This window comes from Alternaria metachromatica (assembly GCF_023757995.1).
Source record: "Alternaria metachromatica strain BMP 0045 chromosome Unknown scaffold_3, whole genome shotgun sequence".
Taxonomy (NCBI): Eukaryota; Fungi; Ascomycota; class Dothideomycetes; order Pleosporales; family Pleosporaceae; genus Alternaria; species Alternaria metachromatica.
The window spans coordinates 1,006,664-1,019,614 of NW_026055494.1; the positions used below are offsets into that span (position 1 = coordinate 1,006,664).

Below are 12,951 nucleotides of genomic sequence, written 5' to 3' on the forward strand. Positions count from 1 at the left end.
AGGACGCAGGGTCGGAGTCAGAAGACGATTGTGCGTACGTTGTCATGCCTAGCACAGAAGCTAGGACTAGGTGTTTAATAGGAGAAAGCATGCTGGATGAACGTCGTTGAGAACTCTTTGGTGTTTTTTTCTTCGGACTGTAGAACCACAGCAGTCGGGGTGACCGCCTCTTTCTTTATACCGCTCCAGTCATCATCACCCTGCTACATTCAGCCAACTCACAGTATAGAACCATGACATCAGATCCGATTTGCCGTGGTGGCGGTTAGGCATCCTACATACCGACGACAGAGTCCTTGGCAAATGAAACCACGACACTAGACATACACATTGATCCGCGAACTCGGCATCGCTTGTAAAATGTAATACACGAGTCAGCCATACAGAGCATGAGATGCCTTCTTCCGATGCCAATATAGGCAGGATACTGCATTAGTGTTCCTGCTTAAAATACATTACAAGAGAACGCCTGAGCCGAGATCCGAAAACATGCGGCACCCGGGCGTGTGAGGGACAACCACCACGAAAGACGGGGAAAGACCTGGAGGTGCTATGGCGTGTGACCTTCCCTAGCCTCCCTAACGGAGTGTTAAGGTGCGAATTGAATATTAGTCATATATCTATCATATGGTGTGGTATCAGAGCATATACCTCAGCAAGCCTGCTCCGTCTGTAATCATGCATGCGATCCTATATAATGTACAATGAACTAGCCGATATGTTCAGCGAATGCGATTATACTCGCACTCAGGATGGTATAGACAAGCGTTTCTCCGACCGCTTCAACAAAAAAAAAAGTCTATTTCTTCGATGCTTTGCCCTGATATTCAATGTCGTACTGAAAAAACGAATCCCATATGCTTCCCTTCCTCGCGAGCGGCGACTTTCGAGAGTCACTAAGAGGACTTCTCAGATCGCCTTGACTTCCTAGTCTGCTTTTGACGGGAGATGTATCCGATCGTGTGTTCGATGGGCCTGATATGGAGGTCTTGCGGAGGGATTGGAGCTGGGCGATGGATGACTGCGTAGTGTTAGCGATGTAAGCAAAGGTCATGGTTCGGGGAGCTTAGATTTACAGAAAGCGAAAACCTAAGGTCCCCATAGTAGGTCGCGCACATTGCCTCCATTCCCATCGTCCGCAGACTTGTCTACGCCATTCGTCGATGACTCCCTGAGATGGCTAGGACCATGTGTGCCAGCTGGACTCGCGCCCCGTGTTGCTGTCGCAGAGTTTGGATTCGAGTCAGGCCGTTCAGCTGGCGAGAGCGCTTCAGCCGAATTATGACGGCCGACTAGGGGCGCACTCTTCTTGCTTGTTCCGCTGCTGCGGCGACTGTCGAGTGACTTCCCAAGTTGAGTTGCCGGGTCCATGGAGGACTTCTTCTTCGCTTTCTGCATCTCGCCCAATCCGGTTTCTAGGCTGCTCTTCACTGTGACTGCACCTTTGATACCTGGGGTGCCCGGAGCCATCGCCTTCTCTTCAGTCGCCTCCAGTAAGTACCATCTTAGTCCATCAGATAGATCGAAAGGATTGTCGTCTTCAAATGAAATGGCATTGCTAGAGGCGACAGATCGACCATCTAATGATGCTCGAGTTGCACCATCCATCGTCTTGGAAAGGTCGACGACGCGCTCCTCCACCTTTGAAATGCGCGCCACAAGCCACTCTTTCCCACCCAATCTATGGGTGTCTTGCTCACGAAGGAAGAAATGTGGTGCACCAACGTTGAAGGCAGCCCAAGGGCGATGCGCATTGTTGCGGGTCGGCAAGAAGAGTGCAAGGTCGCCTTCCTTGAAGGAGCGATAGGCGATCTTGTCGTGCGAGTCAGCCTGGAAGCGATGGGCCTTGTCGCGATATGCTCGGGCTTCTTTCTGCCACTTTCGTGCAGTGTGCTCCATGTCACGCATCCGCTTCGCAACAGCGTCGCTAAAGGTTTCGGTGTTGAAGAGCTCGAGCTTCTGAATAAGTTCCTGATACCGCTGATCTTCTTCCTCTGGGCTTGTAGATTCGGTCCATTGAAGGAAGTGAAGATCTCCGACGTCTTCCAAGAAACGCTTGAGTGGAGTGGGCGAGGGCGTTGTTGTACTTCGACTAAGTCCTGCACTAGTGTCTGTCATAATGGTGCTATTCCCAAGTCTAGACGCTCGCTGGAGGATCATTTCACCGTTCTCATGAGTGATGACGAATCCAAGTGTCTCGACTAGACGGATCAGACGCTCATGCTGCGTGTATAGCCGTTCACTAAGGTCCTTCGCCCGATGCATACGTTGGTGGGTACGGGACGAGTCCGCTTCCTCAAGCTTGCGGAGTTTCTTCTCTACGCGCATAAGCTCGACATCGAGGCTGTTGGCGTGCGAGCTCTTTTCTGCGAGCTCGGTTTGAAGACGACCAACCTTGGCCTCTTCCTCCTCAACGCGCTTCCTGAGAGCTTCGGAGCCGGTCTCGCCTTCAGCGAACTTGGCGCGGAGGCTATGTAGATGCTCTCGTTCCTCCTCAAGTTCTGCAGTGATAGAAGTGACACGGGCCTTCTCCACGTCAAGCTCTTCGCGGACAGCTGCAACTTCCTTCTCGTGTTCGGCAAGCTTGGTGTTGAAGTCTTGTTCTTGCTCTTCGATCCTAGCATGGGCATTTTCGTTGTCTGACTTTGCCATCGCCACAGCCTGTTCTAGCTCTTTTTGGTGGTTGAGTGATCGCGCTGCAAGATCTTCAAGTTGTGCGACAAGCATAGCGTGATCGTCCGGTACGTTGGTACCTGGCGACAGGTGGTTGAAGGTTGCTGTCAGCGAGTCAAACTCCTGCGTCTTGACTGCTGAGCGCTCACGGAGCTCCGCTTGAAGAGCTTCGATGCGCTTATCTGCTTGTTTACTCTGTTCGGCAGCATCTTTGCGGGTTGTTTCGAGTTGCGAAACCAGCTCCTGGACTCTAGCATCTACACCTGTTCGCTCATTATCCCGACTGCCTAGGACGCGATCAAGTTCATCTTCGGCTTCTTCGATCTTGGCCTTGCACGCGCGGATCTCGTCTTCGAGCGATTTGCGTTCGTCGGCAAATTCTTTTTGTTGCGCTCGCATGTTTTCCATGATGTTGTTCTTGGTTGACATGGCCTCCTCAAACTGGCGTTGCTGATCTGCATCATCTTCTCTCCGTGCTTGCGCATCGCTCTCAAGTTTGGCACGAGCCTCTTTCTCCGCCGCGAGCTGTTGTTCAAGGCGAAGAATACGACGCTTGTCTTCTTGTCCTGTATTCGCCGAGTAGCGCCTGGAAGAGATCGAAGAGCGACGGGATAGCTCTTCTTGGGGTCTCGGTGAAGCGACTTCTGCTGTTGGCGTTGCGGGGTCGGTTGGGTCAGGTATACCGAATGAGGGAGGCGCGCCACCTATTGAGAGTCTGTTGGCCGTACTCTGGCGATGTACCAGATCCTCCAATCGTCGCACCCGGCTCCTGTAGCCTTTCAGCTCCTCCTCGAGCTTTGCATTGCCCTCTTTGAGTACACGTAACTCATCATCGCCTCGCATCATGAGCTGAGAGCCTCTGCCGAAAGCTGGCTCATGAACACTACCCATCTTGAAGTTCTTCGCGCGTTTGATCTGCTGCTTTGTAGGTCGGTCAAGATCCTTAATAGCTTGGGCAAATAATTCGGCTTCCGATTGCTGTCCATCCAGTCTCTGCAAGTCCTGGAGGTAATCTTGGAGCTCTTCTCGAGTGACCATCGGCCAGACGGTCTTTTCAGGTTGCACATTCAGCTCGAATCCTAATGAGCCACCTTGCAAGGCTTCGAGGTTTACAACATCTGATATTGGCTTCAGCCATCGCTTGCGCCGACGCTCTTCCTCTTCCTGAAAAGTTGCCATTTCCTCAGCAAGCGAGGATGTATCCTTCTCCATCCTTTCTGTCCACTCCCGTCTTCGGACGGCTTCGACTAGCAGTGTACCGTATACATAAGGCAGCCGACCGACGAGGGAAATGAGCTCAAAGGCAGCGACACCATCGTCTGGGATACTGATTTGCTCAAGTTGCGCACCGACGCTCGCAATGACCGATTCGATGTTTGCGATACCCTGCATGCTCTCGACCGAGTTCCTGATGGCAGCGTTCTTCTGCTCCACCGCCCGTCGCACGAGATCGCTCATCTCCACGCTGTATTCTTGTATGGCCGGTAGAAAGTTTCGCGTATGAAGCAAGGCCATTTTGGACACCTGCGCGACCGACTTCGGGTTTGCTTCTAGCCCCATGACGTGTTCAAAGTCCGACTCGACCTTCTTAACGACGGCATCGATCTCGTTGTACAGGCGCGTGGGCTCTTCGGAGTCATCAGCCATGGAACGGCTCTGGCTTTGGCCGACGGCGCTCAGGAGTTGGTTGTAATCTGTCTCGATATTCTCTAGCTGCATGCGCATCTTATCCATGTGTTTGCCAAAAGCCTCCCGAACGCGCTTGCTGGTTGATGTAGCCTTTTTGATCGCTTCGACGTCGAGGAACTCTTGGAGGGTCTTGCGGACAAGAGTACTACTGGGAATGCTCTGGGGAGATCTCATCTCCTTGGCCAAGAAGCGCGCGAAGTTCAAGGTAGCAGGCACCGTTCCCAGCTGCTCAAAGTCGGCATCAAGCCGCCGTATGTTGTCACCGGCTTCCTTCTCGACCCCATCGTACCATTCCCTTGCTGCCTTGTACTTCTGGTCCAAGCCCTTGATGTGCGCATCGTGGTTCCCGACGGCGACCTGGGTTGCTCTCTCGATGGTGGCTTGTTCGGCAAAGTGCTTCGAGGCGATCTGGGACATGGAGAGCGACCTTTCGAGCAGGCCAAAGGCCCAGTCGCGGCGGGCCTGGAAGAGGGCCTGCCATGCTCCGAGGTCGGTGTTCTTCGCAAGGTGGTTCGGCGCATCGTCGGGTTGGAAGGCATCGGGCAGTGGTGTGGAGGATATGGCAGCCTGCGGGTTGTTGGAGAGTTCGCGACTGAAGACGAATATCTCTTTCTGTGGCACAAGTATTAGTGTGTGTCCTACATATTCCACAGTAGACGCGTACCTCAGTTAAGAGCGCCTGGAGCTTGACGTGTTTGCCCTGTGTTGTGAGTAAGACCTGTTGCTCGGGCGCTATCTCCGTTGCCTTCGAGATCCAGTGCTTGAGCGCATCGACTGTAGTAAAGGCGACGGGATCAGCGTCGAGGCGCTGGCCCGTATGAGCTACAGCGATCTGTAGCGACATTCGGCCTTGCCCTCCGCTTGGTGGAGTTGTGTCGAAACCGTGCGAGAGCGGATTCGAGGCTTGGAAAGTTGAGGCGTGAGCACATGCGTACCAGATACCGCCAAGGAGGGTTACTGCAGGGATCGGCGCATGGGCCCCGCGAGGCTGCATCATAGCAGTCACCTAGAGGAACCATCGCGTGCCGTCAGGTGAACACGGTCTCGGTCGCAAACTTGAATCTACATCAACACCGTCTGCTAGCATTATGGCCGCCAAAGGCGATGTTGACATGGCAGACGCGACGACAAAAACACAAGATCCAAGCGACTACGCGGACTTGCTACAAACGAACCATAGCGACGCGTTCGCGTTTTCAGATACCGAGGAGCTAGCCCTACAGCTCTACGATCAGCTCAAGGAACTTGAGCTGCAGCAAAGCCTGCTACAAGCACAACAATCAGGCACGTCTCGCACATGGTATGGCACAGCATCTTCGTATATTAATCGCCTTCTGTAGTACACGCGCATGACTTTGCATCACTTCCAGATGACCTGCTGGAGGAGCGCCTGACTATTGCGCAGCGCGAGGCTATGGAAGCGAGGGCAGAGTACGAGATAAGAAACAAAATCACACACAATGTTCTAGTAATGGATCCCGTTCTGAAAGCCGTTCATGGCGGCGAACAGACTCCATTCGCCGAGAAGTGAGTTCCTGGGCAGATCGCTCTGAATCATGGTCTGATGTTGTGTAGGCGCATACTGCCGCTGGTGACCGAGAACGATGCTGTTTCCATGATCCATGGCTCACTGACGTCGAAGCTTGCTTCTACGAATAAATCTCTGAGTGTGGCCGAACAGAACAACATTGTCGCAAATCAAAAGAACCGAGAGCTGGCGCAGACCATGCTTGCTCTGGCCGAAGAAATGAAGGCGCAGTCGGTGCAGGACATTGAAGATCCGCAATTACGTCAACGCGTCGATGCGGTCGATAAGGAGCTCAAAGACTCGCGGCGGAGGGTGAGGACGTTGAAAGGTATATTATCAGCCATGATCGTGGGTAGCGGGATCAACTGGGCTGCGGACGAGGGTCTGACGGAGCTCGTCATGGAGGATGAGGACGATTGAGTGCCATCCATCCTTTCGTCTGCTGCTGCGACTATGGATAGATGCGAGCTGTATCTGAGAGCAGCCATATGTACAGATTCAAGGACTTGTTGAGGTGGTTGCATGCTGCTGCACGATCTTGCGCTTCATGATGTTTGTTGATGATAAACGTCATGGCTGATGCGAGAGCGGTGATGCCCAACGTCGTGCGTCCTATCTACATAGATGCAAACGTAACTTCTCAAGTAAGATGAGGGCCTGGCAGCTATGGGTCACGTCGGGAGGGTACGCGAAAGTCTGTAGCCCTCGGTGGCTTTTGAAAGGGCGAGTCTGAGCGTCTGCTCCGCTGTTAGGGGCTTGAGAGGCCGATGGCCGAACACGTCCGCCACGATTCCAACGTGATAAGCAGCCAGGAGGAACAAAGAGTGTTTCTTGAGGCAAGTGGACGAGCAGTATTGGAGCAGTGTCTCGCATTAGCCTAGCGACCGCTTCCGTGCTCGGACGGGCGAAAGTGCAGAGCCAGACCGCTGTGGCCGGAAGCGGGTGCAGAGGCCGCCGCCCATCACCATAGCGTGCCCAGCTATGACAGAAGGCCAGAGTCACGGCTTGTGCGGCAGAGTCTGCGACCAGACGTAGGCTGACATGTAACTCTGCTGCACTGGGCTTGCTCAGAACACCAAACGGGCTGCAGGCGGATGCTCTGAGGGGTGGGCAGGTTGGGCGACGGGGACTGGATGCTGGGTGCTCTGGTGCTCGGGGAAGAACATCAGCCAGCCGCGCTATGAATGATAACGTCAAGGGCCGCTTCTGATGGATGCGTCCAACGAATGGTAGACCGTGTGCTTCTGCGTGCAATCTAACCAAACTTGAAACTCGCCAGGAAAGAACGAAGGGCAGCGCCTCCGCGCCCAGGGATGCGCCGTGTAGCCCGCAGCAGTGCGAGCACCTCGGAGCATACCTGGGCGACACCGACACGTCTGCTAGAGACTGGACGGCAGTGCGAGTAGCAAAAAAGCGACAATGGAGCTGTCCACAATCGCTGGCATCTGCATCGGGCGCATGCGGTGAGGGAGCGCAGCATCGGCTGGGTGGAGGAGGGGTCGTGGTCCGGGTGCGTGTGCTATGGCAGTAGCAAAACAAGCGTGCCTGCCTCGTTCGCACCTTAGGTAAGCGGGCCTTGTTTGTTGGGGGAGGGCGCGCCTTCCCTCTCACAAAATGTGCTGCTGAGCCCTCACCCAATTCCTCCCCTAACAAATCCGCCGCCCATACAACTTTCGCCCGCAAAGACGTTTGGTGAGTCCGCCTGCATTTTGACGAAGTCGCAACATCACCAGCACCACTTTTCGCAACCACACCCTTTTTCCACGCGTTTCCCCGGTCCAATTGGCCCAACCAGGACTCTCCCAGCCTTCTTTCTTCCGTCTTCTGAACGTCATTGCCTTCAGTCGATTCTTCATCGCCGTCGCCAGCACCCACTGCCACGCGCATACTGACCGCAAAACAGACCTCAGTCAACACTTCCAATTTGCTCCCATCTAGCTGCTTCTGTAAGTACCCGCACCTTCTCTTACCCGAAAATCGCGCATCATCGCGTTGTGTTGTGGTGTTTTGCGACCGCGTCACCTCACGCGCATAGCAGCGCTGCACCACCATTACCCACTCACCACAACACTACTCCGTTTGCAGGCGAGGACACTAGCTGTGGCCTATACTCGCATTCTCAATCTCACCAGCAGCCATTGTGCCTTCCTGCCACGCTACTCTTACCTACTCGCTGCTTGCAACCCAAACAGCAGCTAACAAGGAACCACAGCCATATACACCACTCAACCACCACTATGCCCAAGGAGAAGACCACCCGCAAGGCCGCGCCTAAGTCCAAGGCTGACGGCGGCAAGAAGAAGAAGGGTAAGCAGCTCACGTGCATCTGCAGACTCGGGTACTGACTCCAGCAGACCCCAACGCGCCCAAGCGTGGTCTTTCCGCATACATGTTCTTCGCCAACGAGCAGCGCGAGAAGGTCCGTGAGGACAACCCCGGTATCAAGTTCGGTACGTTTGCGCTCTTTCTCCATCTTTGACTCCCCTCTAACATTCAACAGGCGAGGTCGGCAAGGTTCTTGGCGAGAAGTGGAAGGCCCTGAACGAGAAGCAGCGCACTCCTTACGAGGCTAAGGCTGCTGCCGACAAGAAGCGCTATGAGGAGGAGAAGGCCGCCTACCAGGTATGTTGATGCATGCACTTCAAATTGATGATAACTTGACTAACAACCACCAGAACGCCGAGGAAGAAGAGGAGGAGTCCGAGTAGAGGCTATCGCCTCATTCGTGCTTCCACCAACAGCGTTGAAGATGTCTTGTCATGGGCGGCTAGGCTGCCAAGCCTGTCTCGATTTCATTTGTGATCTTCCTACTTCTTAATGGGTTCGTTATCTCTCGCGGAGGAAGGTCTTCGGCTAGCCAATCTGTGGTTCATTTCGAAAAGGACGCTGGCGGTCAGTGCAAACCACGCTGATGGCGGGCGGTCATGATGTTTGGGCGTCTTCCCCTCGACGTCGTGAAAGGAACATCACGAAGCTCATGACCAAGTCTATGTACACTAGCAATTGCGGTATGGAAAGTCTTTGCTGCTTCTACAATGTTTCCTCTGCTGTGTGACCGTGATGTTGATGCGATCAGGCTTGGGCGTAGCACTACGCATGCTGATGGTAGCTCAGGTCCCAGCTCAGTCCCTGACGTTGAAGTTTGTGTCTTGCCTGCTGTCAAAAGTAGGCCATGACGGCGTGATAGACCCTTCCGTTCGTAGCAACCGGAAGTTGGCCCTCTAGCGACAGGTCTTTGACGTTTCCTCACACCGCCGAACCGGGTGCCCGCATCCACGGTAGGGGTTGTTTCCCTGGCTTCACAACCACACTTTCACGAACCCCACCCCCTCAATCCACTCACTCTATCTCAAGCCGCCTATATAATGTCTCTAATTCGTTCCTAATCCATCAATCAATCAGTGCATCAAAGCGCCGTTGGGCTAGTGGTATGCTATCGCCTTCCCATCGTACATCGGACGACAAACAAGGCGGGGATCACGGGTGTATGAAATACCAACAATGCCTTAATTCGAATCGTAGAGCTAACAATCAATTAGTCAAACCCCGTACGGCGCATTGCTTTCTTTTTGCCGCTCTTTTACGGAAGGTGGGGTGTGTTTTTTGCCGGGGGTGTCGCGTGGGAGTGAAGTCTTAGTGATGTAGACGGAAGGTAGGTGAACGTCATTTTGGGAAGCATTGGGAAGGTGCAGGAGGTTAATCTCTTGTTAGGAAATGAAGTCCTGAAGTGTGCTTAGATGTGCTCACTAGTGAATGCAAGATGCGCGTGAGGCGCTTGTCTACGGTCTAAAGAACGTAGCTGGATGAGAACTGAATGACTGGTATAACTCTTCGACTTTAGTAAATATTGAACACTGTCTGGGTATGATTTGAACGCCTAGCTTTGCCGCCTCCCGACAGCAGAAACACATAGATCATGGTAGTCAAGGGGGAGACCAACCACATCGTTGCCACGTATCTTTTTCGTCCACCTTTTGCTAAGATATCGTTCGAACGTGAAAGGTACCCAATGCAAATCCGCAAGCACTACTCTCTTTGTAAAACCACCATCACACCCATCATGCCTAACATGACCTGCTTCAGCCATGGATGCTCGCTCAGCAGAATGGTAACGTATCCAACAAAGGGTATGAAGCCGACGACGCTTCCGATGACATCTTCTTTGCGGTTCAGGAAGGATTGGCCGGCGGCGTAGAGTTCGGTGTCGTCCGCGAGGTTGTTGTCGCCCTTGGTCAGGAGGCGGAGGGGTGTTTTGCTAGTAGTTGGGTCAGCGTGAGCTTTGTGGTAACGTCTGAAAACCTGCGAGCTGATCTTGACTTCTCCAACCCTCATTGAGAACCTCAGTCACAGCGAAAGGGAAAGAGCGCGACTCACCCTCCTCCATATCTCCTCACAACGCGATGCACGATCGGGATGTCTTTGCCCTTAACGTTGTACACCACAATTTCGCCCACTTGTGTATCTGCGCCCCGGTTCCACAGGAACAGCAGATCTCCTCGTTGGAACGCAGGCTCCATGGATCCCGACAGAACGACGACAATAGGCGAGGGCGAGTCGGAGACCACGGACAGTCCTTTCCACATCATGAAGGCGGTTGAGAGGACGAGCGCGAAGTTCAGGACTTGTGCGGCGAGTTGCCGCGGCTGCATATTCGCAAGGCCCAACATAGCTGCGGATCGGGAATGCTGATGCGAAGGTTGGAGGTAGAGGTGCGCTCGTTGATCGTGGAGTGGGACGTGGGGCGCGCGACCGGGTCGTAGACTCGCGTCTTGAGAATATGAATTCACCGCAGGCGTATTCGGGGATATGTGTAGGGGTGGGCGGCGCGGCGACTTGCGCGTCGGGGAATTCGTGGTCGAGATGTTGAAGCCAGATGTCCTTGGCTTCGCTGTTGCGGGCAGCTTAGTCAACCTCCGAGATGTGAGCTATGAACTCCGCATCCCTCTCTGCTACTTGACCATAACAACACACGACACTTTCAAATAGCGGCACACGACTCATAAGCCCTAGCCTCATCATGTTTCGGTCTGATAATGGTTATGAGGGACTTGTCGCGCGTGAGGGTCTGTTTTCGTCTTTCACCTGGCATGATGGCCCTCACCGAAGCCCACCTTTACCCTGGGAACGTATCCACACGATGTCTAGTTATGTCAGGCTTCGTTTTGACGCTCACATACAACACTGCTCAATTCTTCCTCCTCCCAATAGGTTGAAATTCGATCTACAGCTGTCACACAACTGTCGCTCACCAGCTCTCATTCCTATCTGTCACTCCCCAAACAAACGACCCCACATCACATAATCAAGGTCATCACGATGCGGCTATCGCCAGGCGATATGGTGCAGTATAGGACTCCTGGTTTATTCTTCCCGCTATGGCCGGCGGTCATTTGCGACGACAATATGGCACCGGGGGACGTGTTGGGAACTCGTCCACATGGGAAATCAACTCTGGTCTTACTGATGGGCGAGGATCTGGTCTTGTAAGGAACTTGAAGCTTGAACAATGTCTTGACCCTGCTAACTCGACAAGTCGCTGGGCGCATGCCGCAGACATGAGGGAGTACGACCCTTTCACGCCCTACACGCACGAAGAGGTTATCGAAATCACGCCAGGACTTGGTGATGCATATGAGATGGCGAGCAAAGCACTTGATGAGCATATGGGCATTGATCAATGGCGAAAGCAACTGATGAATCTAGCCAACGAGGCTTCGGGCTCGGACACTAACATGAACGACTCGGGCGATGATTCAGACTCAGATCCAGAAATGAGACAGGCTCTCCGGCAGAGCCGCAAAGAATTCTATGGTAATCGGTCGAAAGGGCGAATTGCGAACAGCTTCTCACATCCACCGACTTCATCACAGTCGCCATCAAAACCTGCGCGGTTCCCAGCCAATCGTCGCGTTTCTGTCGTCTCCGGCTCCAGCAGAGCTCCAGATACGATCTTGAATGCATGGGAAGCACCGTCGAGACCTGCCGCCAGCTCATCGCAGCCCTCAAGAGACCATGGACAACTTCAGGCCGTACCATCCCCACAAGATCGGTTGAATATGCGCAGAGACACGCCAATAGACCTAACGGACGACAGCAGCGCCCATAACTCGACTGAGGTAAGAACGGCCGAATCGAGACAGAGACACTTTCAACAGGTAGGCTTCCTCGACCATCAGCTTGGTGGCGTGGGACGTGGTCGGAAAGAACCAATCAGCGATACCATCGAGGGCGAGCTGTGAGTCTCCTATCAATCTCTCATACCCTCTCAGCTAACAGAATCTAGCTCAGAAAGCAAGGAATTCGTACAAGTATTGGTCGGGCCTGACCAAGAAGTCTATAACCTGCAAATATCGTGTCTGTGGGACCGTCCATACTTCAGAGACTCCAAGCAGGGCCTCCTCCTGATCGACCACAATGACGCCGGGATGTGGGAGCTCAAACACCCTGCTCTTGTCGACATTAACCCCGAAGACTTCACATTTATCGCAGAATACCTAGAAAGTGATGGATTTGGTCATCGGAACCCGCAAGAGGGTGAGGAAGCGAACGAAGCCTTTGCACAATGTGTTGCGGCGTGGATCACCGCGGAGGTTTTGGGTATGTGGGACATGCTGGAACATGTCGCTGAGAAGCTGAAGGGCATAAAGCCGGGGAAGTTGGAAATATTGGTGTTCTGTCGACATGTTTTCGCACAGGATACAACATCAATCTCCCATGAATATCTCAAGGAACATTTGGCCGTATACATTGCGGAAAACTGGTGGCCATACCTCAGGGATGACCACTTGAGGTCGAGCTTCATTGAGCTGCTGCAACACTTCCCAGAGTTGCAGCGAGACGTTTACGAGCGGAGGATTCTGGCGCTGAAGAAATGCATTGATCAGAGTCAAGAAGATAGCGATACTGACATGGACTGAGTATGTCATGGCTCATCGGGTTGTTCTTCTGATCTACTTGTTTTGCTTTCAAAAAGTTCAGTCATGTTTTTCTTCTAGGTTGAGAGAGGACGAGGAACAAGTCCCTTATTATCTTCATCATTGTACTTGGAGAAGCTATTCCAG

General features: G+C 53.3%; 5 protein-coding genes across 5 annotated transcripts; 3 read left to right on the top strand and 2 right to left on the bottom strand.

Annotated features, from left to right (window-relative positions):
- Positions 1-799: 799 nt before the first annotated feature.
- On the bottom strand, positions 800-5,206 carry J4E83_001994 (uncharacterized protein; the record flags this gene model as incomplete). Its single annotated transcript, XM_049328946.1, has 3 exons — positions 800-1,021; positions 1,117-4,974; positions 5,027-5,206. The coding sequence occupies 3 exons, from the start codon at positions 5,204-5,206 to the stop codon at positions 800-802; spliced, it is 4,260 nt and encodes a 1,419-aa protein (XP_049191918.1).
- Positions 5,207-5,833: 627 nt separating this feature from the next.
- J4E83_001995 (uncharacterized protein) lies at positions 5,834-6,310 on the top strand (the record flags this gene model as incomplete). Its single annotated transcript, XM_049328947.1, has 2 exons — positions 5,834-5,889; positions 5,938-6,310. 2 exons carry the CDS (start codon positions 5,834-5,836, stop codon positions 6,308-6,310), a joined length of 429 nt encoding a protein of 142 aa, XP_049191919.1.
- A 1,817-nt stretch (positions 6,311-8,127) lies between these two features.
- On the top strand, positions 8,128-8,598 carry NHP6 (Non-histone chromosomal protein 6; the record flags this gene model as incomplete). The annotated part of the gene is made up of 4 exons (XM_049328948.1): positions 8,128-8,197; positions 8,245-8,340; positions 8,391-8,512; positions 8,566-8,598. The coding sequence occupies 4 exons, from the start codon at positions 8,128-8,130 to the stop codon at positions 8,596-8,598; spliced, it is 321 nt and encodes a 106-aa protein (XP_049191920.1).
- A 1,318-nt stretch (positions 8,599-9,916) lies between these two features.
- SEC11 (Signal peptidase complex catalytic subunit) lies at positions 9,917-10,557 on the bottom strand (the record flags this gene model as incomplete). Its single annotated transcript, XM_049328949.1, has 2 exons — positions 9,917-10,145; positions 10,265-10,557. The coding sequence occupies 2 exons, from the start codon at positions 10,555-10,557 to the stop codon at positions 9,917-9,919; spliced, it is 522 nt and encodes a 173-aa protein (XP_049191921.1).
- A 708-nt stretch (positions 10,558-11,265) lies between these two features.
- On the top strand, positions 11,266-12,807 carry J4E83_001998 (uncharacterized protein; the record flags this gene model as incomplete). The annotated part of the gene is made up of 2 exons (XM_049328950.1): positions 11,266-12,125; positions 12,174-12,807. The coding sequence occupies 2 exons, from the start codon at positions 11,266-11,268 to the stop codon at positions 12,805-12,807; spliced, it is 1,494 nt and encodes a 497-aa protein (XP_049191922.1).
- Positions 12,808-12,951: the final 144 nt, after the last annotated feature.